Genomic DNA, 25,291 nt, shown 5'->3' with positions numbered 1-25,291 from the left:
ATGGCTTCTTCACCATGCCCCATGCCCTTGTGCCACTCAGTGCTTCCCAGCTCACTGCAGGCAGCTGGGGGGGGGGTCAATCTGCAGCACGGATGGGGTGATGCAAGCCTCCCTGCCAGTGCCGCTTCCTCTCTTGACAGCGCAAATGTGCCTTCCAGCATGTTTGCAATGCCCACCATTGGTGCTGGGGCTGCAGTGCCAATGGTAGGGTGCCCTAGGATCGGGCTGCCCATCAGGTTCACAGGGACATTCTTGCCCTCAATGGCCAGGAGAGTATATTTACCTCAAAGACTGAGGCTGCAACTCTAAGCATTATAATCTGGACGCAAACTGCACATTTCTCTGAAATTGATGTGGCATATTTCCAATTAAGTATGCTTGAGAAGAGAAAATAAACATAGTAAAAAAACAAACAAACCAGGATTATATACATGCTGTGTGAACAACCACCTGCAACAGAGAGCCCAGCAACAGCCAGTGCCACGAAAACTTGAAACAGAATATAAACCACTTTCTGGTACCACTAGCTCCAGAAAAGGGCAACTCACCTAATCAAGTAAGGATGCAATCTTGTGTGGCAGATGGGCCAATGCAGATCCCTTGGCACTTTAGCACCAATATAAGGGGAGATAGGCCAACACGGGCCCAGGGAAAGGCCAGCTAGGCTTGACCAACGTGGAGATCTGGGGGGGGGGCATGGGAAGGACGGGGAGGAGGTGGGAGGGAGGCATTTCAGGGCGCAGGGAGGGCAGGCAGCAGGCAGGACTGTGAGTGGGTGGGGAGCAGGAGGTGGGGCCGGGATCCGGCACCTACGTTCCATTCCTGGATTCTAGCCCCATTCCCGGGCTACTCAGATTTGTGCCACCTCACCAAGTGGCGAAGATATGAGTACACCCATAGGGGCTGCTGCAGCTCTCCCTGGGGTAAGGAGAAAAGTTCCCCTCGACTTGGACCAAGACTCAGACAGCCCCAAACTTGCACTGGAAACAGCACAGGCCCGCCAGATTGCCTGTTTCCAATGTAAGTTAGGATTGCACTGTAAATGAGTTAAAAATTGGATGTATAATTTTTGAAGAACAGGCTTATTACAGAAACAGAATGTAAAATCTTTATTGTAAGCTCCACAGGGCAGAGATGTGCCTTCTCATTCTTTGCAGATACCACGTACTTTGATTATCTTATCTTATCTTGTTTTAATTGTTTTTAAGTGTTTTGTATTTTTAATGTTTATCTGTTGCCTTGCATTTTAACTTGATTGTTATCCGCCTTGGGTGCCCTTCGGGGAGAAAGGTGGAATACAAATCTAATAAATAATAAATAAATAAATAAAATAATGCTATATAAATAATAACAACACTTACTTTTTCAAGCAAAGCTTGAAGAGAAATAAATTCAAATGCTAAAACTGGAATCAAAGTTGCTTCAAGTCCATCTAAACCCAGCTCCTGTGAATGAAAGTGCACACTGTTTTGTGATAAGTGACAAACATTGATATTTACATTTATACCATTTCCATTAAACATGATTATAAGTTTTGTTTTTTTTAAAGCATGCTTTGACAGAAATGAGGGGTTGGATTCAAAGATGTGCTTCTACATGAGGAAGGTATCTTCTACTCATGGAAGGGTTGCTTTTTAATTTAGCACTGGAATTGGTGCAAAAAAAGTGAAGTTAAAACAAGTATATTTTTCTGCTTGCAAGATGAGAGATAGAACATCCTTAACAGATGTTAAGGGGGGGCCAGTCTTTTATAACCATTGGTACTAAACAGGTATCTTTCTTTAGAACCACAACTGCTCATCATCTACCTAAGCTACAATTTTTCAAAACTATGCCATGCATGATCTTTCACTTTCAGGAAATTATTCATGCCAAACTGAAAAGCATGGCAAGCTTTCTTACAGTAGCTGAGACTTCCAGTCACACAGGTTGTCTACGTATCTTAGTACTGATTTAGAAAGGGGTGAATACGTACATAACATTTGAGAACATAATACAAACTTGGTTGTTAATTTACCGGGAGCATTTCTGACCCTGAGTATTACCCTCAAGTCCACAACTAGCGGGCAGCCCAATCCTGAGCTGCCCGCAGTGCCCAGGCTTGGTGGCTCCATGGAGGGCTCCCGCCAGATCCTGCGCCTCTCGCGCTACCATGGGAGGCTCCTCGAAAGAAAGGGACATTCGTCCCCGTCCTCCGAGTAAGGGAAGCAGCCCTGCAATGGGGCTAAAGGCATTCGTGCAGGGCGCGCAGCCCTCCACGAGCACCTTGGATCCTGCGAAGCGAAGCTCCGTGGATCTGCCTCTCCCTCTCCACCCGACACGCCTCCCTCACGCCCCCTGCCATGCCTCCCCCCTCCCCGGAATGCCCCCCCCATGCCCACGCCTCCTGTTCCACAGCCCGGTGGTCCGGGAGACCGTGGAGCTACGGCACCCAGGTGACCACCGCGCGCTAGCCCAGTGCCAGCCGGCGCTGGGCTAGCTCCAGCAGGAGCCCGGCAGTGAGCCCCTTATGGCACGTTTGCGACTATGGTCCGCGGTGTGGAGCCATGCCGCGGACCTCAGGATTGGGCTCTGAGGCTGCAAATATACTTTCCAAAGAAGTAGGTGGCAGAGAACATATGCAGTATGCACATCACCCACCCTGATATTAGGTACACATTTTCCAGTAATAAAATTGTTCCTACATTATGGGCTGCAAGTCCATGGCCTTAACTTGAAATGGTTCATCAAGTGTGGAACCCGATTTAGTTTTAAACATGGAAACAATTCAAAGGATGCAATCCTAACCGACTTTCCAGCACTGACATAGCTGTGTCAAAGTGGTGTGCACTGCATCCTGCAGTGGGGAGGTAGTCAAGGGTCCTCAAGGTAAGGGCATGTTAGTTACCTTACTTTGGGGCTGCACTGTAGCTAGGTCAGTGCTGGAAAGTTGGTTAGAATTGCATCCAAATACAAATAGAAAATATTTATACAAAGTTACTTACTTTCAAATATGGATCTGGTTCATTTTCACTTTCTTTAGGATCTTTCAGTAACAGAACCTTCATTGTTTACTGGAGAATGAATAGAGAATACAATAATACAAGACAGAAGTATATCTAAATTAGATCTAGAGGACTCTGATGTACAAAGGCTGTACTACTTGAGCATCCAAAGAAACAGGATAATTAACAACTGCACTGAAGTTCTGTTGGTCATACAATGAGTAAGCAGTTAATGCGCATTCACTGGGAGTGCATCTGCTCTGATAAGGATAACAAATACATGGTTGGTTTTAAATGATATGATATGACTCTAAAACAGAAGAAAGGCAGAGAATGCATTCATTTTGCTTTTAAAGAGGTGCCCTCAATAGAACTTTTCTTAAAACTCTGCCAGATTTGCAGAAGTTTTGCACAAAGTTAAATTAACTGTTAACAGAAATGCTTTCAAAATAGCCATTCTTGTTTAAAATATTTGCTCTTAGACCCCTAAGGAGAACTCTTCCAGTTGTTTTGTTGTTCTGCACAAAAAAGATAAGGCTACACCCATCATGAGTTCAATTCAAGGTCAGTGTTTGCATGTCACTCTTTTTTAAAAATGCATTGGAAATCTATTAAGGTTCACCTAGGGGTACCCCATCTGGGGTCACAGATCAGAAACAATCTGGCATATTCAGGAATCTCAAAAAGATACCATGCAGTGGGGCTGGAAATACCTTTGCCTACATCACTGAAAAAGCTACTGCTACTGAGAAATTGAACGTTTTCCAGCACTTTGTGGTTTACTTACAGAAATGTAGGTGATTTTTTTAAAATTTTGTGCATGTGAGAATTATTGTCTAATTCACTTGGTAGCTACTTTCTAGAAATAGGCATACAAACTTATGTTTTGAGTTTTGTCAGTCTGACTCTTTTGCAGGTATGCTTACTTACCTCTTTAGGCTTGCCTTCAATACAACTGGGCTCAGAAAGAGATGGCAGGCATGAGATGCAGAACCACAATTTGGCTCAGAAATTGTTTACAGGAGCTATGCCCACAAGCCAGTGTAAACATTTGTTTTGCCCTCCAACCATCTATGAAAGGTCTCTGCAACCAGCTGACTGCCTTTGCTTTTTTAATACTGATAGGCTTAACTGAAAAACAATGTGTGACTAATTACAAAGGGATAGTGATGCCCTCATGTGTCAAAGCCAACCTGCAGGTGAAACAGCCCTTGTATTCTACTGGTTTCTAATCCGAACCAAATGAAGACATTTTCATAGCAGCTGTGCATTAGACCAACTGACATATTACTGTAATTCTAGGCACCGTGCCACCCTAACAGATATGCATAAATACAGGCACCCAGGAAAGAGGATATGTGAAAGCATACATGCTCAATCAGCTTATTTCTTAGCCAGAACGACTAAAAACAACTGTCATTTTCATATCTACAGTTACAGGATGCATCATCATTATTTATTTTTCCTTTTTCATTACAGCGATATCTTGCTTCCAATAATACTAAATAATATTCTGCTCAGTAGTATATTTCAACACATTTGAAACTCCCATGCACTTGTTTATGAAAAATCATTTTGGAGTTGAAGCATCATTGGGGGGAAAAAGGCCTGTGAAGCATTTCTACCAAAAATAAGATCTCAAATGCCATTAAACAAATGCCACTATACATTACCAACATAGAAAATAGTCTCAAGATACCCTGTTCATCTTTTATTATAACCTTACAACTATCACAAAGACAGTTTCTTGAGAAGTACTATAAAAAAATTGATACACTTCATTATTGATCATTCTTCACAGAAACTTTTGTTTGTAGCCCAGTCCATTGCATATACACTCTGAATTCAGTAAGACTTACTTCTGAGTAAAAGTGCATCTAATTGTAGCCTTGTAAAGTAAAATAGATATTGGTTTCTCAGCTAGCAGCACTTCAGCCCAAAACAAAAGCCAGGATAGGATGCTGATAGGACATGATGTGGGTGGTGGTGATATTGCACCTCTCCAAGGTACAAATGTCCAAGCCTAACTGAACTAAGTAGAACTTGTCCAGAACCTAAGTTGGGGTGGGACCGTAGCTTAGTAGCAGAAAATATGCTCTGTATGCTAAAGGTTTCAGGTTCAATTTCTGACATCTCCAGGTAGGGCTAGGAAAGCTCCCTGCCTGAAATCCTGAAGAGTCACTGTAGAAAACACTGAGCTATGGCCTGACTCAGTCTAAAGCAGCTTCATATAAGTGAGAGGAAACAGATAGGACAGGCCCAGGAGTGGTGATGATGGTCAGCATTCTGTCCACACTGGGACAAGGACCTCATGTTACATCAAGCATGCCAGTTTCAGTAACTCAAGGTGCCAGATGAGCTCCAATAAACAAACCTACAACCAAATGTCAGCCCTTCATTCCAGCCTCAGGACATCAACCTCTGATTTCGAGACATGAGGAAAGAGCTTCTAACACCCCCTGGCAAAGCATAAGAGCCATGAACCAAACAGTACACAAAGCCTACACTGCATGAAGGACAGGCAGAGAGAGGAGAAGAGCATGAATATTAGCCAGGCACTAGGACAGATATTTGAGCTTCAGGAAATGAGGTATATAAATCTTTTAAATAAAAATGAACAGGGTGCTGATTAGACTGTGTTACATCTCTGGAACTCTTTTCCTTGGGAAGAGTTGCCTGTAACCATTACTACTGTCATTCAGGCAAAGTTCATTATTTTTCCTGAACTTTTAATTAACATTTGCTTTAATGCTTTTATGGTGCAAGAAACCTTCTCCACAGTGGGAAATGAACGGTGCCATAGAAGATATGCATGGTGCACTCTTTTCTGCTTTCTAATGAAACCTGAAAACACTTGTTTTAATAGGCATCTGCTTAGAAGACCATCTAGAATTTGTTTCAGATTTTATTATTGATGAAGTCTGCTGGTGCAACATTGTTGTCTTGCTTATTTCATTTTTTTACTTTGCTATTGTTAGTAGTTTTATTACAGTTGTCGCCTGCCTTGCAGGTCCTATTTCTGGGATATATAGTTATCCCAGAATTAATGAATTTTAGGTTGTTTTGTTGTTTCAATTTTATATATGTATTGCACACTATTGTGAAGATTTTTTTTAACAAGCAGAAATATGGGAAATACATTTTAAAAATAAATATTTTCATATTTATTTTTAACATGAATGCCAACAATGGAAGAAAAGCAACAAAAAAATTAAGAAAAAAAACCACCATTGTTGGACATAGGATGTTGCTGTAAATAAAATCATATACAGTAGAACAGTAGAACCTCTTTAACCTACAGTAGAACCTCTTTAAGTTGACCACTCAAGGGACTGGAGGAATTGGTCAACATAGAGAGGTAGTCAACATACGGAAAAATATGTAATACTGTACTTATAATATTTTTAGAGTCTTTATTACAGATATCATACCTAAATGTATACAGTGAAGATATAGAAAAAATGCATTCAGAATTACATACATACAGTACATATACTATATGTGAATTATTATTCTTTTTTTAAAAAGAGTCAATCCTGGTTTGCTTCTTCTTTTTCAACATTCTTCTCATTCAACATGCCTGGACATTTATTCACAGCATATGACTTCAACTGTTTTATCAGATGCCCAACATCCCCTTCCTTTGGAATCTGTGTCCATGTCGTCCTCACTTTCTTCTTCCCTGGGTGCATCCTTCACTTCTCTGCTGGGCAGTACTTCAGACAATATTGCTTGGAATATTGTTTCCGGATCTGGTTCATTGCAGGTTCTGCTCTCACATTTGTCACCTTTCATGATGAGGCTTCTATCAGGCATTGCTTTGAAAAAGAGTCCACACTCATCAGCATTAAAAATGTCATAGTCTTTGAAGTTGCAAAATTCAGGAACTTAGTAATGAATTCTTCAACAACTTCTGCCGGAACTTCATTTGACTCACCACACAAGACTTTCTGGGAGATCTCGTGTCACAGTTTAAATTTTTCAAGCCAACCACTTGATGCTTGGAAATCTTCTACCCCGAATTCCTGTGCAAACTTCTTAGCAATTTCTTGGATCATTGGCCCAGAGATTCTGGTGTTCACTGCCCTCATTTTTTGAACCAGCATAAAGTAGCTTCATTTACTTCATCAAGCAAAGTTTTCTTTCTTTTCCGCTGTAGGCCTCCGTTTTCCTTACTGTATCTCTCAAAGTACTCATCTCAACGTTTTTTGATGTTGCTAACTGGGGTCTTGCTTCCTTGTTAGCGTTCAGTGGGCAACTTACAGAGGGTAAATTAATACTCTGTGCAATGGTTGACGTGGTCAAGATACAACTTAAGGAGGTGGTCAATATAGAGAGGTGGTCAACTTTGGAGGTTCTACTGTACAGCATGAAATTATGTTAACATTCTTCCTTTGAAGAGGAAGCCATGATGCTGATAAAGAACAGCTACATTCATTTTTCAGCTTCCAGCTCTAGGGAACTGCGTTTTTCCTCTTTCTACCATGCTACGGTTGCATTTGTTTTCCACATTCTAGCACGCTCACCATACTAGCAATCTTTCCTGCAAGCTAGAGGCTAGAAAATATGGCCACCTCCATTGTAATGATTCTGTATGGGGGGAGGATGATGCCATTCAACCCACTGCATCACTATGGTAAAAACCCAATATACTGTACTGTACTTTTAAATTTGATGTCGTTTTCTGTTTCTCATTTGCTTCTGAATCGAGCTAGAAAATGCTAGAGCAGAGGTGTCCAAAGTTTTTGGCAGGAGAGCCACACTGTCTCTCTGACACTGTATTGGGGGCCGGGGGGGGGGGAGAATTAATTTACATTTAAATTTGAATAAATTTACATAAGTTTACAAAAATTAATATATTAAAGATGAACTTATATGAATGAATGATGGTCTTGCAATAGCTCAAGGCCTATAAAAGTCCTTGCACAAAGCAAGGCTGGCCTTTCCTTTGCTGCTGCTACTGCATCATAGATGTGAAACAACAAGCAGTGGAGGGAGCCCTCATCCCACAGCTAATGTGCGAGGTCAAACAGTCGCCCTCACTCTGAGAGCAGTTGCTTTGGGGCAGTCTAGGCTCCAACAAAGCTCCAGAGGGCCAGAGGCTCATTAGAGACTGGGGGCTCCCTGAAGGACGCATTTAGAGGCTTTGAGGGCTGCAAGCGGCCCCAGGGCACCCCTGTGCTAGAGTCATGATTGTGAGATCACTTCCTACTATTTTCTAATTAAAAAAACAAACAGCCTAAATAATACACAGAAGCCACAATTAAAAATTAATGCAGTTTATTTTTTCTCTCCCAGCTCAGGAAACATTTGCAATAAACAATTTTTAAAATTTATCAAAATTATGGTTTAAAATTTTGAATTTCAGCATTCATTTCTACTTTTTGCTCCTGTGGTACGTGTCGGCCCACATAACATAGTGCTATAGATCTGTAATATGTGAAGCAGTATCAGGCCTGACAATATGGCTTATAGGAATAATGTCTGCATAGGACAAAGCGTGCTTACTGTACATTGGTTGGGTATCATATGTGGGCTAGGTCTGCTTTATATGTATCTATAATTATATTATTGTATTTGTATATGTTTTTAAATGCCATAAACCACCAAGGGGACCTCTTCGAAGGTAGAAAAGTGGAATAAATGTTTGGATCAATGTAGGTTACCAGATACAAGCGGAGACAGAATGCCCAAGCGGAGACCAGTGGTTCCCAAACTGTGAGCCATGGCTCCCTGGGGAGCCATGGAAACCAGCCAGGACAGCCACAGAATCCTTGAGCAAAACCTGCTGCCCTATACAATGTATCAGATTGCAGCCTTAATGGAGAACTAAGGCCAATGGCCCAGTAGATCAAAGGAGCCACCAGTCCCAAGTTTGAGAACCACTGGTTAAAGGTACAAGCACTCTGTCCCCATTTGTATCTGGTAACCCTAGATCAGAGGTTCTCAAACCTTGAGGAAGTTTTATTCCCTCAGTAAGTTCTTGCAGGGGAGGGGCTAGGGCAGCAACTTGATCCCCAGGATCACACCCGTATGGGGGGAGCGAGGGGGGCTGCTTGTTACTTACTTTATGAAGACAGGGCTGCAGCAGGTGCAGAGAGCAATGCGCAGCCCTCTGCAGCACTCCCCGAGGCTTGGAACATTCAGTAATAGCAGGCACAAAGCACCTCCTGCAAAACTGAAGTGCTTTGTGCCCGCTTTCTCCGAACATTCCAAGCCTCAGGGAGCACTGCAGAGGGCTGCACAGAGCTCCCCACACCTCCTGCGGCCCTGTCTTCATAAAGTAAGTAACAAGCACCCCCCATGCCCCCCCCTATTGGCACAATCCTGGGGATAGCTTCCCTGCCTCTCCTCTTCCCCATCCCTTAAAGGGACAGGGGAACCTTTACACAAACTGGTGGGTCGTGACCCACCAGTTTGAGAACCACTGCCCTAGATAGATGGATAAATACAGGTAAAGCTATCCAAACCAGAACTCCAGTGGAAGCCCTGCTCTGTCATGCTCATACAGACTGCAACTACTAATCAGTAGGGAGGGGGGAAAGCACTCTGTGCATGTTCAGAAGCTCTTGTTTCTTATTACTTCACAGCTAATTATCACAACCTGAGCAAAGAAGCATATTTTAAAATGGCATCTCTCTCACACTTAGCAGGATAAGAGCCACCATCCCCACTCACCCCAGACTATCAGCTTTCCTTGAGGCAGGGAACCATCTTCTTGCTCCTTTTGCTGGGCCAAGCGTTTTGAAAACTTAGGGCCCAATCCTACCAAAATTTCCAGTGCCGGTGCAGCTATGCCGATGGGGCATGCGCAGCATCCTGTGGTGGCGGGGCTGTCACAGAGGCCTCCTCAAAGTAGGGGAACATTTGTTCCCTTGCCCTGGGGCTGCATTGTGGCTGCACCAGTGCTGGAAAGTTGGCCCTAAGGCTGCAATCCTATCCACACTTACCTGGGAGTAAGCCCCTGGACTAAAATGGGACTTACTTCTGAGTAGACATACATAGAATTGGACTCTAAATAACCACCTTCCAGCAGCACGCAGCCCTGGCAATTCAAAACCGCTGCTAACTCACAGCCCAACCCTATGCCTGTCTACTCAGAAGCAAGTCCCATTCTAGTCCACGGGGCTTACTCCCAGGTAAGTGTGGAAAGGATGGCCTACTCCTATGCATGTCTACTCAAAAGTAAGTCCCATCATAGTCAACGGGGCTTACTCCCGGGTAAGTGTGGATGGGATGGCAGCCTCACAGCCCACTCCTTCGCCTGTCTACTCAGAAGCAAGTCCCATTCTAGTCCACGGGGCTTACTCCCGCGTAAGTGGGGACGGGGCCGCAGCCTCATGTGTGTCAGCTGAGGCGGCCCCGCCGGGCGGTGTGATGAGCGCCGTGCGGCTCACCTGTGCAGGGGCGTCGGGCCGCTGAGGGGAAGCGCCGCTCGTCGCCCCACCGGCTCCCTCCTCCTCCGCCATCGGGGGCCCGCCTGGCGTCGGCCCTCGTTTCCGCCTGGCGGGCGCATGCGCTCGCGAGCGGGGCAGCGGCATGGCCGCTCGGGCGAAGCGGCGGAGGGAAGCTGGGCCTCCCGAGAGCCGGGAGGAGGGAGGCGGGGATGCGGAGGAGTCCGAGTCGGAGGACGAGGAGGAGGAGGACGAAGAGGAGCTGCATGAGGTGAGCGGGTCTCCTTCTCTGCTGCGCCAGCAGAGCCCGAGCCTGGGCGGGTCTACTCGGAAGTAGGCCCCATTACAGCCAGTGGGCCTTCCTCTCCGGGAAGTGTGGCTGGCTGAGGGCTGGCTGCAGTAGGGGCTGTGCAGGAGCCTTGGGCGCAGGACCTGGGAGAGGGGCGTGCAGGGGCCCAGGGGTAGCAAGAGGCCCTGAAAGCTCCCGGGAACTGAGGTGGCGTAGCTGGAGGGGGGCGGAGCACTCAGCCTGGCAGGGCGGGGGGGGCAAAACGTTTCCATCCCAAGAATATTTGAAGAGAAGGGAAGGGTCTCTTCGCACGTTCAAGGCGCTTTTCCTCTGACAGCAGTTGCCTGCCTTATGTGGGCCTCAGTCGCTGAGAACACAACCCACCGAGGCTTTGTGTGTGTGAAGCGTTGTCTGCTGCGTGGTTTGACCCAGTACGGTTCATGTGGCGTTTTTGGCAGCAGCCGTGCATGTCGCCCACACAATATGAAGTGGAGAGTGCCCAGCTATGGGTTGAGGGCAAACACTGTTGCATCCTGTGACTTAGACACAGAAACCTTTATTGGCATATATACATGTTTTAAAAAAACACACAACAATTACAGTATCGGCCACAGGTCCAAACGCAAATCATAATGCTAGTAATTGGCTAACTCCCTGTGTTCTGGGCCTAAACCTGCTGCTCTTCAACACTAACTCCAAGAAAGTTGCTGCCTTTTTTACTGAGTCTGGAGCATTTACTGACAAGGTATACTTTAGGGCAGGGGTGTCAAGCATGAGGCCTGGGGGCCCGGATGCAGCCTGCAGAAGCTTTTTATCTGACACTCAGGCTCTCGGCTGCTAAGCAGTGCTGAGGTGTTACTGCTGAAAGGGCAGCCCACATGAAAATTGGGCTCTCCCATATCTTGAAATATGATCCCAATTTGCGTATTTTCTCTTCTGTCGTTTGCAGCTAATGAGTTGCTAAGTGAGAAAAAGTGGTGCATGCATATTTTTAGTTATGACCAGTTTAATGACATCACTTCTTGCCTAATGACATCACTTCCAGCCCTCAGAAGGCATCATGGATTCTATTCGGCCCTCTGTATGAAAGGAGTTTGACACCCCTGCTTTAGGATCTTTTTCTCGTGGCCATCGTACTTTTTCTTTAAATGCATCAATGGATCTAAAAATTTCAAATGAGCTTCAGCGTACAGTGGGCAAAACAAAATTATGTGAGCTAGCGATTCAACTTCTCTCAGCTCACACACAAAACGCCTATCTTTATAAGGGATTCCCTTATATCTTCCAATCGTTACAGCCGAGGTCATAGCATTGCATCTTGCCAAAGGGAAGGCCCTTCGTTTCTGTGGAGATTCAAGGATATATAAGTATCTTGCAGGCTGACTGGCTATAAATGAGATCTGGCTATTCAAAGGTGAACAAGTCTTGTTCGCTTAGCATACTCTGCCGTTGAATATCTAAGAGCCTTCTCTTGATAACCCAGTAGGCTTCCATCTGGGGTAAAGATCCCAGGGAATCAAGTTCAATATCCATCATTCTGATTTTTTTTTTTCAAGGTTGGAAGAGCCTACTATAGGAGACATGTCTTCCAAGAGACAGTGAAGTAAACTATTCTGTTCCCCATTATAATAGACTCTAAACCAGAACTTGAAGGTTCTCAGCCATGCCCAGGTCTCAATCTGGAGTTGGCCTGTCTCAAGGCACAGAGCAGCATATGGTACACACCCTGGGAGGCCTAAAATTTTTCTCAAGAGTGTTGCTTGCAGCTGTTCAACCGAGTGATCCCAGGCACGGATAAGTGGGAACTGGCCTGGGAACTCCATATAGAACTTGGGAAATGATTTTAGCTTTGAATACTCAGAGTACTGCAGGTACATAAGAATTGCCTTTATTATTTAAAAAGTGGTTAATGGCCTGAAGTGTTATTTTTGCAGCGCTTAAAATCATATTTCGATGGTTGACTCAAGAAAGGTTGTATGAGTAGTGTAAACCCAGATATTTAAAATGTTTGACTTGTTCAATAATATGGCCATTGAATTTCCACTTAAAAGGCTTCCAAGTTTTAGCAAAAACCAAAATTTTTGATTTTTCATAATTTAGATGAAGTTTATTGACTGTCAGATAGCTCACACATTTGCTCATCAGCCTGGTAAGATTAATGCGTGTCCATGATAGAATGACAGCATTGTCACATACAGTAACAATGGAACATGCCAAGCTCCAAGTTTAGGGGGATGACCCTGTACTCCTTCCAAATTGGTGGATAAATCATTTAAAAACAAATTGAACAACATAGGTGCTAAGAGGCAGCCTTGTTTCACACCTTTGTTTGTCAAAATTTCCTCGGTTATATCACCTCCAATGGTGAACCTAACTCGACAATATGTATTAGAATAGAGCTTCCTAATAAGAAACAATAGTCTCTTCCCTATGCCTAGATCAGGCAATTTGTCCCAAAGCCTTGATCTGTCCACCTCATCAAAAGTACCCCTCAGATCTCAGAAAGCTACATATAATTTGGTTCCTAACTTCGATGTATACTTATGGATTAGGTGGGACAAAACCAGGCAGTGATCTAGAGTTGTTCAACCTGCTTTAAAGCCTGTTTGTTCTACACCTATCCTTATCCATTGATTAAGTTTTATTAATAGGTGTTTTGCGTACCGTTTCCCTATCACAGACAAAAGGTTTATTTCCAGGTGCCCTATGATCTCCCTTTTTATATATTGGTACAACAATTGCTTGAGTCCAACTTTTGGGAATAAGACCTGATTGGTAGATCATTGTGAAAAGATTTGATAAAGTTGAAGCCCACCATTGTGGGTCTGCTTTCAATAACTCTATAGGAATGGCATCTGGGCCAGGAGCTTTCCCAGATTTAAAAGAGGAGATCAACTCTTTGACCTCATCCATGGTCACACAAGGCCATTCAGAGAGCTCAACTAGTACGATAGGTATCTCAGATGAAGAAATGGTGGTGTCATAGAAGAGATTGGAAAAATATTGCATCCAGAGATGATACGGGACTGAGGATGGGTGCCACCTCTCTGTTTGAAAGGTACCAGTTACAATGTCCCAGAATTGCCTGGAATTGTTTAGTGATATAGATTGCAATAACCGCTGCCACTGCTCTTGTGCATACTTTGCTCTCTTCACCTTGACCACGCTTTTAAATTGTACATTTGCCTGGAAGTACTTATTTAGCAATTCTAATGAATCTTTCTTTCTAAACTCCCTGAACAACCTTCGAGTGTGCTTCTTAAGGGTTCTGCATTCTTTATCAAACCAACCCCAGTTTGATTGACAGGCCTTATTGTTAACAGCCCTAGGCTTGTATCCTAATTCTGCTACTATGTACCCTATTAAGCCTTCACACCCTGTGCTGAGTGAGTTGCTAAGTCTTAAGGGTCCAATCCTATCCAACTTTCCAGCACTAATGCAGCCACAATGCAGCCCTGAGGTAAGGGAAAAAACATTCCCTTACCTTGAAGAGACCTCTGTGACTACCCCCCCCCCACTGCAGGATACAGCGCATGCCCCATTGGCATGGCTGCATCAGAAATTGCTGGAAAGTAGGATAGGGTTAGGCCCTAAGCCAGTCCAGAAGTCTAAAAAAGGAATTGGACTGCTGGATAGATTTTTTTTTCCACCCAGGGGAAAACAGTTGTGATTAATATTTCAGATGCCATTAGCATCAAGCTTGGATAAATATTTTGTAAGAGTTACAAAATATTTATCCAAAGATCAATTCTAAGGTTGAGATTCTTTTCTTTTTTTAATGTAAATATGTTTTGTTGAACTTTCCTGTGATTCCTCTTGTTTGTTTTCACAGGAAGTGAATGTTGAATTTGAAGCGCATTCAATAACTAATAATGATTCTAGCGGAATAAAAAAATTACTGCAACAGGTACGTGTTTCATCTTATTGTAGTTTTTCACACAAAATATTCACTAAGGGAAAGATGAAAAACTGATAAAAACACTAATTATACCTCTGACTTTACATATTCCCAAATAGTTGGAATCCTCTAATGACTCCACGGAGTTGATTGTCTCATCCTGAAACATCTTCACTCTCTCATAATTGGGAATGTTTGCTTCCCAGTTCAGCAGTATTTCACCAGATACCTTCAAACAGCAACTTTTGAAATTCTGAATCCTTAATTGATAACTTTGTGTTTCTTTTTTTTGTATAACTTCAGTTCATGGCACTATTTCAAAAATATAATCAATCCACAGAACAGGATTGCATGTACAATGTCCAGAAAATGTTACAGCGTGCTTGAGCAGGAAATGGAGATTACTATGCTCTCTGAGAAGAGAGATTAAGTATGCTGAGAATGATCATTCAGAAATCTAGGCAAACTGTGTCCAAATTTATTATGTTCCTTGGATACTGTCCTAATGTATAATTTCCATGAAAATTAACACTATAACTGTCTGTAGTTCTCCAGCGCTAGAAATCTATCGTTATGGCTGGTAAGTTGCACAAAACAATGTCACCCTTAGGGCACAATCCTAACCAGGTCTACTCAGAAGTAAATCCTATTTTGTTCAATGGGGCTTACTCTCAGGAAATTGTGGTTAGGATTGCAGCCTTAATACATGATCTTCAGGAACATAAGATCAGGCCAAGGACTCATGTATTAAAGCTTCCTGAATCTCATAGTGGCCCCCCAGATGCCTCTAGGACAGTGGTTCCCAAAGTCCTACTTGGACTTTGGCATTGGGGCTTTCCCCCTTACTTGGGGGGGGGGGGGTTGTACTGGCCTCTGGGAGAGTCTGGGAGGCCTGCAGCACTGTCTGCGGGCCTCCCTGATGTCTGAAATTGCCCCATTTGGGGATTGGAGTGCAATTCCAGTTTTCACAAAACCCTTCCTGAGGCCAGCATGACCTCCCAGGTAAGGGGGAAAGCCCCTGGGTTCCCACAGCTGCAGTGCTGTTGGAATACCTATTAGTGGACCACTCCCCTTAAGGGGGTATGGCCAAGTTTTAATTTCCAATGTGGGTCATAACCCAACACTTTGGGAACCACTGCTCTAGGAGCACGCAAGACAATAAGGTACCTGTATCCCCTTGTCGTGCCCTTGCATTTAGCATCCATACTAGATTGCATACTACCCCAGAGGTTGCATACTACACAGTATCAAACCCAGGGTCACTTGTCCTCCGGTTGGCTCTATGATTAGATGCTCCAAGTCATTTAGCATAGCAATAAATCTGGTATCTTTCAAGACCAGAGCATGAACTGACCCAGTCATTGAGAGGATAATTTATGTCCTTCATTATCACAACAGTGTGTCTCAGGAATGCCTCCCTGATTTGTTTCCTCATCTCAAGAGTCCCCTTCTGACTTTTGTTCTGGAGGACAATAGCATGCCCTCACTATTAAATCATTCCTTGGGCCTGGCTCCCACAGTGATTTTACGACAGAGTTGGACTCCCTTTCAATTTTTACTTTGCTACATTTGCTACCCTTTTTTTGATATAGGCAGCCACCCTACCTCCAGTGCACTCCTCCCTGTCCCTCCTATGGAATATGTACTCTAGGATTGCAGTATCCCGTTGCTTCTCCACATTCCACCATGTTTATGTTATGCCCACTCTTTCAATGTTTTCTTTAGCCTCCAAACATTAGTTCCTCATCTTAACTTGGTGACTTTGAGTATTTGCATAAAAGCTCGTATACACTGGGTTCCCTGGGTTGCCTGTTTGCACCTTTATCTCTACAGCCTTTCATTCTGCTGTACTGGTTGTCATATTACCCCCTCCCCCGCCCATACTTCTACTCCTAAATTCTACTTTGTCCTTTCCTGGGTGCTCATCTCCACCCTTATTCCATCCTGTAGGAATGAACAGTTCCAAACTTAGTGCTGCTTGGCTCCTGATGGCTTTCCTCCAGCAGTCAGTAGAGATGCTGCTCCACACACCAACAGTGTGGTTTCATTTCAGTTCAAGTGAATTCTGTCCAACTTGTACAGGCCTGGCTTGTCCAAAACATTCCTAAATTCCTCATGAATCTGATTATCTTCTCCCGACACCACTGTCTCATCCATGTATTGAGCATTCGAAGTTCTTCCTGCCTAGCCTGCACTGCACATGGAACAGTAGCACTTCCGCTACCTTGAGTGGGGGGGAGCGACCTTGAGCTTCCTACCTTGCAGCCTAAAATTTGACTTCTAGTACTGCCTGTCTACATTTCCCCACATCATTGGTGCTGACATGAACTACAGCCACTGCCTCCTCCCCTCCATTCTCTACCAACCTGTCTAGATGAGGTCTGCAACTTTCTCATCAGACAGGCAAGTCACCATGCAGCCCATACATCTATCATAGAGCCCCTTCCTATGTTCCTTACTATAGAATCACCCACTCCAAGGAGCCCTCAGCTCCTCCTCCCCATAAAGCATCTTTAGTGGGTATGGATATGGGTACATTAGTCCACTGGAGGATTGCTTCCCTCTTCTCCAGAGCAATGTCCTCCATCCTGGAGACTTCCTTCCATGGCAACTAAGGAGCGGTCATCCTAAGAGTGGGACAGTGCCTTTGTGTCTTTAGGAGCAATGTGGCATATGTTCTTAATAAAAGCTTTCAATGCTTTTCTCCCTAGTTGTTTCTAAAGGCTCCTGTTAATACCACTGAGATGACTGATATTTTGATACAACAAAGTCACATTGGGAGTGTGATCAAGGTAAGATACTATACTAAGTTTCTTAATATCTTGAATTTATAGAATGAGACAGTTCATAAACATAGCATCTTCCATGAGTGGAAAAGATATAGTGCTTGTGGAGGCCTCTTTTCCTAGTTTACCCTTCACTATTTGAGCATGCATTCTGTACATGATTTATCTACTTGTAACATGTGTTCCAGAATAATGGCTTAATGCAGAAAATTATTTCTGAAGAACTACAGGTTTGACTTATCCTTTTACTGCTACTGTGGCTGTAGCAATAGGAATTATTGATGAGCAAAAGTAAGATCACTCTTCTTGGGCAAAAGTCTGTTTGCACTCTTTTCCTGACAGTTGCTTCTTAATTCTTATCCCAATCAAGTCAACGGAGCAGGCTGCAAAGACCTTCATTATATTTCCTTAGGGACTGTATCCAGTAGGCACCTATAAGAATGATACCATAAGAAGTGACCCACTGGATCAGGCCAAAGGCCCATCTAGTCTAGCTTCCTGTATCTCAGATGTGGCACAACCGATGCCTCATGGAATCATATCAAATAAGGGTGTTTCTTGCAACAGTGTTTGCCATACTCCCTGAGACGAGTTTCAGATTTTTCCATTGTGGTCATTTCCAAAACCAATTTCTCCAGTGACGTGCACAAATGACAATTTTATAGTGCTGCCTCCAAGTTTCTGGAAAAGGTATATGCACCATGGATCTGTATCTGTAAATGTTTGTTCCCAGGAGTTAGAAAGAATGCAATTGAGTTACACTTTGTGTGTTTTCCATGATCTTTAGTTCATATTTTGAAGTCTAGTGTTGAGTATAGGTGCACAGAGAGGTGGAATTCTTAACAGAATACCTGAAATGTCAATAACCAGCCAGAGCAACTCTTGTGTGATTGCAGGTTTCTGATCCCTAATGGTTATCGATTGTAGATGCAATTTACCATTTCAGATAGGAATCTATCTCATGGAACCATGGACTAAATGGATCACATGTTGCGGTGGCTGTAATGATGTGTTATTGATGGAAAAGCAGAAGTTAGCCGTGACTGACATGTTAAAGTGATAGTTCACTGAAAATTGTGTCAATTTCTTTATTATGCCAATTTCTTTCTTTAGTTTAGTGGAAGTTTAGTTTAATGTCAGGCAGCCCAATAGCTTCAGTTGGCCCTGCACTTTTCCATATTGGTTGACTGTTGAGTTGTGGAAGTGGGTGAGAAGTTTCTACATGCTGACTGTGTTTTCCTAAGCAAAGGTTTTCTTACGGGAGCCTGTTGTTCACAGACAAACTGCAATTGGAGGCATATCATCTGATCCTATGTGTATTTACTCAGAAATAAGTCCCGCTTCACAAGCTGGGGCTTCCCTCTGAGAAAACATGCATAGGGTTGTACTGATGTTATCACATCAGGTTCTAGAAGTCCACAGCACTTGTGGAATATTATAGATATGTAGAGAGCCAAATGCTGGGCTAAACAAACCTTGGACCCAAACCAGCAGGGCTTGTTTTTTGTTCATAAAACCTTAATAGCAGTGTTCAAGAAAGCATGCATTCTGTTATGTGGTCTTCTTTCTTTCACGTGTACTAGCAAGCAGAAATTTTAGAAGAAAGTGATGATGATGATGATGATGATGCCGATGAGGTTTTTGGTTTCATAAGCCTCTTAAACTTAACTGAAAGAAAGGTCAGTAACAATAGCTCATTTATGAGGGTGATTCTACTTACAACTATATTTGAACGCTTGGGGCACATTTATTATCCATCCTGTCTCATGTTTAAACCAGTATTAGTTTAGTTTTGCTGTGAAATGCTGAAAGTAGGTATGTTGAAGGCAGAGCAATTTTTAAAAAGCCCTGTTCACAGCATTATATTACATGTTCCTAGTTACAATGCATTATTCTTTAAATAGTTTTTCTTAGTATCTTGAAGAATCAACAGTTTTTAAACATTAACCTTCAACATTAGTTTGTTCTTATTCTGTGTATTTACCTGAAGATGTGGCTCGTGTGCAAATAGTAAAGTAAAAACAAAAATGCACAATTGACAAAAAGTATTCTTGTATAAGAGTTGATATAGTCAGAGGCTTTAATCTTATAATGCTTATCTGAAGCATATTTCTTAAACAACATGCGCATGATTGGGCTGACAGCCTCTGTTTTTTGGGGTTTTTTTGCAAGATTGCCTGTAATTTTGTCTTTGTAATATTACGTTTTGGGTATGGTGCCCTTTTGAATGCCACCAACTGAGTCAATTTCTTAGAGTCTTCCTGTGTTGTGGGAAGGACTGTGGTAAATGGAAAATCATTTCTATAAGAAAGCATCATGGCGGTATGGAAATTGTGTTAGTAGTTAATGAACTAGCAGTATTCACCCCTGAAACCTCCAAGTAGTTACACTGCCATTTGTAGAAGCATGCAATAAATCTGCCTGAGTTGTTGACAGAAGTATGGTTGATAACACTACTGGTTTCATTCCTTTGCTACTCATGGCATTTATTGATGGGAGCTTCCTGTTGCTTTGGCCATAATTTTGTTCATATATTACAGTATGTACTGTCATATTGAACAATTTCTGCCACAAGAGTGCTTTGTATCTTTTTGGACAGTATTTCTTAGTTATATGGCTTCTTTTATGGTTCTATGCAAGAGTACAATGTAACTGCCTGGTTGCCCTTGCTGTCATCCTGTCAGAACTAACCCCCCACTCATGCCTTCATCTGAAAATTGATTAAACTATTTTAAAAGCAATCCCTACAAAGCATTAAGAGCCACAGCAGGAAATTTCCCACAGTTCTGTAAAACAATGCCCAGAAGCCTTCTTTTTAAGTTATTTTATGTAAATAATTATTCTTCTATGCAAAAATTTCTATCCTTTGATTCCTAGGGTACGGAATGTACTGAGCAAATCAAAGAACTGGTTTTAAGCCAGTGTGAGAAGAACTGTGAACAGAGCGTGGTTGAACAGCTGGATAAGCTTCTAAGTGACACCACCAAGCCTGTGGGCTTCCTACTAAGTGAAAGATTCATTAATGTACCTCCCCAGATTGCTCTGCCCATGCACCAGCAACTGCAGTAAGCGCTTTTCCAAACTCATTTTTGCACAGTAATTTTTATCCTCAGATGGCCTCTGAAATCTTATTTAAATGGAAATGTGTTGAGGAGGAAAAGAGAAAATACAATACATTTTAGGGACAAGCTTCAGAAGCAGTAAGTGACGTTCTGTTATTGTCATCATTGAAACAAACATTTAATGTTTCACATATTGTGAATAATTATTTTTCTTATGTATGAGATTTTTTTTAAGAAATGAAAAAAGCTGCTTAAAATTGTGTGAAAATGTATTAGATCCAGACAAATATGTTGTGTAATATAGTTTTGAGAGGCTTGGAGAAAGCTTGTTAGTTTAAATATTAGTTTATGATAGCTGGCACGCAATGCGTTCTGGGGTAAGCATGGGAGAAGGAAGGAACCTTCACATGACCTGGAAATAGGTCTTTCAGTGGTTAAAAAAAGGCTTGGAAACAGCACCTTTTGACCACAAAACAGTTGGAGCCCCAATTTTTGTGCCTCTTTTTCTTTTTAAGGCATTTAAATTTGGACCCCGATATCCGCTGGCATCTGCAGTGATTCAGATCTGCAAATGCTGGATCCATGGAGACCGGGTATAAACTGGAATGGAACATGATGAAATCTTAGGTGTAAATTTGTTTCCAGGAAAGAACTGATAGAAGCACAGAGAACAAACAAACCTTGTGGAAAGTGCTACTACTATCTTCTGATTAGCAAGACTTTTACTGATACAAAGAGTGGTGCTAGAAAAAAAGGAAGCAGCACCCACCAAAAAGGGGAACTGATGTTTGCAAATGCTGAGGAAGAATTCTTTTATGAGGTGAGTCTGATTTATTTATTTTAAAAAAATTCTATGCTGCTTTTCCACAGCTCAAAGCCGCTTACAACATAATTTAAAATAACTAAAAATGATATAAAATACAATTATTAAACAATAAAAATACAATACAATAATATAGATACTTTAATAAAACTAACTGAAAACAATATCGTGTGTGGATGAACAAAGTCATACCGCTAACAGTGGGGCCCTGGGGCATCATCCCTCCACAAAGGCTAAGTGAAATAGATGTTTTTAAAATCCTGCCATAAATTATCTGAAGAGGGCGCTGTTGTGACACCATGTCTATGAAACAAGCTTCCAAAAATCTTACAACAGAGGAGGCCCTGAACATTGCTGCTATCCCCTTAGCCTCAGATGGCAGTGTGATCCTAAGCAGGGCCCTCTCTATCTTAGGGGAATGATTTTTGTGATATCGGTTTGCTAGATGTACCATGTTTTACACCAGGGAATGCTGAAGGTTTTGGGCTTTGTATTTTTCTTTTGAGTGAAGGTGGTCCAGGCCCATTGTTTATACCAAGGAATCCTCACAACAGTGGCTTTAGGACTACCAATACCCTCTCCCAGACAAGGGCTGCATTATTTTTTTAGCTTGAAAAATAGGCAGAAGAGATGTTTCCAGCATGCTGCTAGCATGCTTCCAGCACAGTTATTTTAATAATGTCAGAATAGTGTTCCCTCATTGAAATCAGTTGTATAGAGGTCGTCATGTTTTCACCATACACTTATGGAGACAGTTATGTTCCTGATATGTTCCCACATTCTTTTAATAGAAAATAGGCAGAAGTGATGCAAGCATTGTGGCAGCCACCTTTTCTAGCACTGAGCTCACTTGTAGAAATTATAGTGTGGCTAGCACACTATTATCTAAAAAAGAACACAACCCAAGTGTGCTGGTAGCTGGGGGAAAAAAACCAGCTCTCTAGTATTTCTAGCATTGGAACCTTAAAAAAAGGATGCAGCTAAGATGTGGCCAACCATACATTTCAGAACAGAGACTGTGCTAAAGTTGCAGTACAAATTGTGGAAATGATTCCTTCAGAATTCTTTTAGTGGAGACCTTTAAATATGAACGTAAGAAGTGGTCTCATGTTGAGTCAGACTCCTGGACCATCTAGTGCAGTATTTTCAACACTGACTGATAGCAACAGGGACTTTCTCTGCTGCACCTGGAGATGTCTGGAAACCTGAGAACTTCTGCACGCAAAGTGTGTGCTCTTCCACTAAGCTAAAACTCTCTATCTCCACAGTTTAATTTCCAGTTTGTCCTGGCATTCCAGTCTCTGTCTGTCCTTCCCTTGGCCACAGCCAGCTTCCTGTTTATGCACAGTGAAAGTGGTGCTTGAGGGTCTGTTTGGAAGAAAGTTATGCACACTTTCCTAAACACAGTGGGGCTTACTTCTGAGTAAACATGCATATATCGGCATTATTTTCAGGTTCATCAGGGAAAAGAAATCTGAAGTACTAGGAGGAGTGACTTTGAATTGTTCCCTTTTAAGCCTTGTGTTTTTCCTTGATTTCTAACTCCAAGCTATCAAAAAAAATCTTTTTCCCCAAGTTCATTCAGCCACCTGTTTGATTGTATACTCTATGGGTAACATCCAGATCCTCTGTGGGGATCCTCAGGGCACTGTCTTCAGCTAGAACTCCTTGTTCAGCTAAACCGTCCTCCTGGTCATGAAAGGAGGTTTTGAAGATAAAGTCCCACTTCACATAAGGACTGGATGCCACCCTGCAACCCTTGGTTCAGAGTATTTATACCTGAAATATGCAAACCAGTGGTAAATCACAATGCCTCTAGTAGCAGCATTAATGTTGTTGAATGCTGTCGTATCAGATACAAGGACACTTAGATTCAAGTGAGACTTTGATGTCATTATTCAAAATGGGATTGTCAACAAAATAGTCTGTGGGGACATGTGCTTTTGAACCAGGCCCTGAGAAGTTTGAGTGCATTTCAAGATTAGTCTAAACAAATGGGGTACTTCAAAGAATTGCAAGGGAGACAGGACAGAGAAAGGAGAATGTTTCCTCCTCTAATCCCACTCTCTCCACCTGGAGCCTGCTCTAAGCACATCTGACACTACTGCAATTACTTTGCTCAGCTGGAAGGTTCCTAGTTTAAATATAAGGCTGCAGTGGCTGTCTCTGGATTTGGAGAGGGAGTTTCATTTTCCCCCACTCCTTGAGCCTTCATAGGGACTTGTGCTAGGGAAGCAAGTAATGAGTAGTGTGTTTCCTTTCAGCTGTCCAATTTACAAGCCATGTAACACCTGTACACTGTTCTCTGCTGCCAGTGATATTTACCAGCAGTTTGAGTGCTGCACACCTGCACAGTCCTTGCCTGTGTCTGGTTGGAAGGGTTGAGAAGTGGAGACATAGGCTATTTTTCTGTGAAGCTGAGGTCTACCATCAAAAGATGGTAAGAGATCAAAAGAGACCCCTATTCATATAGAATATAAAGAATGATACTTTTCAGGTGAATATAAATATCTGGGCATTTCTGCCCTGCCTTTCTGCGCCTGAAAGGGGTCCAAGACAGAACTTGTCTGATGATTTGTCAGCCATGCCACTTTAAATTATCTTGATTTTCATCTCATCAGATACTGCAGTTTGTTTTTCTTGTTTAAATATTTTATTTTTTTAACACTTTCCTATGAATCCAAGAGTGGCAGTCCAGGTCAGGCTAAATAAACTTGCAGGCTATGACTTGGTTCTTTTTTTTTTTTTTTATAAATGACATCTGGTTGTAAAGAAATTTGAAGATACACTAACAATTTCCTTTGAAAGCTCCAGTTTTGGTTATGTGATGGCTTTGGCCTTCAGATAGCATCCAATGCTCCCTCTTTTTTTGTTGCTGTTGCCTGCCCAGAGCATTATGGTGGCTTTATAGGCACATCTGTCAACATCCAGAGTGCTCAGCAATGACAGCTTTGCTAAGCTGTGCAGCAATGGCGATGCAAACTACTTGATGCTTCAATTTGAACTGCACAGCCAAGCAGCTTACAGGGAGGCTGATGACATCGTATCAGTTCTTTCCAAGATACATATTAAACTCAAAATTTGTTTTTTCAAGCTAAGAAACAAGGTTTCAGATTGAGAATTATTATGAGAAGATCTAGTTTATATACATTTATCTGCATATAATCTGTTAGGTACATAGTTTGTTTTTGGAACAGAATGTAGGAATGATCTGAATTCCTACACAAAAGTTAAACAGGTTGTCCAAGGCCACATGTGGCAGTCTGCTGCATTTACCTGGATACTTGCTTAAGGCTGCTGTATCCAGTGTTGATTCCAAGGGGCCTTCCAGAACACCTCTAATTGCATATGGCATACAAACATTTCAAAACGTACCAGAAATTAAATACTGTATATTGAGTTCTATAACAGGCTGCCAGATCTTCAATTACAATCATCTCTTGTTAAAATGGCTATACCTGGCCTTGCTTTATTGATGATACAAACTATATACATATAACTTGTCAGCAGCATGCAACGTGAAATGCTTTGAAATGCTTCTAACTAGAGATTGCTTATTTTGTTTTAGAAATCACTTCTGAAGTTCAGTTACTCGGTGCAAGAGGAGAGTGATTCATGTTTGGGAGGCAGGTGGTCTTTTGAAGACTTACCCATGAAACCCTTACGAACTGTGATGGTGATCCCTGCTGACAGGATGAATGCCATAATGGATAAACTCAAAGAATATCTTTCAATCTAAACCACTTTCTGTCTTTATAGTCTTGGGAAATCACCCTGCAAGAGTTCTTTGAATTTGAATGGTTTCTAGGAATGTTTTATATCTGTTCTGTATTCTTTAGGATATCCTTTATATTAAAATGCCTCACAGCTAACCAACCCCAGCATCTTTTATATGCCATTATGAGATAACATTTAAACCATTACTATGATTACAAGTGCAACAAAAAACCCTTCAAATATAATCATTAAAGAATTGTTGAATACTTTTCTAATGTGCTGTAGATCGATTGTATATTACCAAAGATGATGGAAAACCTCTTCAAGAACTGCCACTT

The 25,291-nt window shown here is 42.3% G+C and overlaps 2 protein-coding genes across 3 annotated transcripts in view; one reads left to right on the top strand and one right to left on the bottom strand.

Moving 5' to 3' along the window:
- Positions 1–10,644, bottom strand: part of UROS (uroporphyrinogen III synthase) — a 30,919-nt gene extending 20,275 nt beyond the window's left edge. For both annotated transcript variants that reach the window (XM_066618791.1, XM_066618792.1), the window contains exons 1-3: positions 10,382–10,644; positions 2,985–3,053; positions 1,362–1,445 (exon numbers count right to left, since the gene is read on the bottom strand). In XM_066618791.1, the coding sequence (XP_066474888.1) occupies positions 1,362–1,445; positions 2,985–3,047 (147 nt within the window). In that variant the 5' untranslated portion in view covers positions 3,048–3,053; positions 10,382–10,644. The remainder of the gene's footprint in view (positions 1–1,361; positions 1,446–2,984; positions 3,054–10,381) is intronic.
- On the top strand, positions 10,489–25,224 carry BCCIP (BRCA2 and CDKN1A interacting protein). The gene is made up of 7 exons (XM_066618794.1): positions 10,489–10,649; positions 14,500–14,574; positions 17,277–17,357; positions 18,935–19,030; positions 20,229–20,416; positions 21,059–21,233; positions 24,805–25,224. The coding sequence occupies exons 1-7, from the start codon at positions 10,524–10,526 to the stop codon at positions 24,973–24,975; spliced, it is 912 nt and encodes a 303-aa protein (XP_066474891.1). The 5' UTR covers positions 10,489–10,523; the 3' UTR covers positions 24,976–25,224.
- The last annotated feature ends 67 nt before the right edge of the window (positions 25,225–25,291 follow it).

The sequence above is a fragment of the Tiliqua scincoides genome, chromosome 3 (genome assembly GCF_035046505.1).
Source record: "Tiliqua scincoides isolate rTilSci1 chromosome 3, rTilSci1.hap2, whole genome shotgun sequence".
In the NCBI taxonomy this organism is placed as follows: domain Eukaryota; kingdom Metazoa; phylum Chordata; class Lepidosauria; order Squamata; family Scincidae; genus Tiliqua; species Tiliqua scincoides.
Note: the sequence above shows the minus strand (reverse complement) of the source record. Positions and strands in the feature narration are given on the sequence as shown.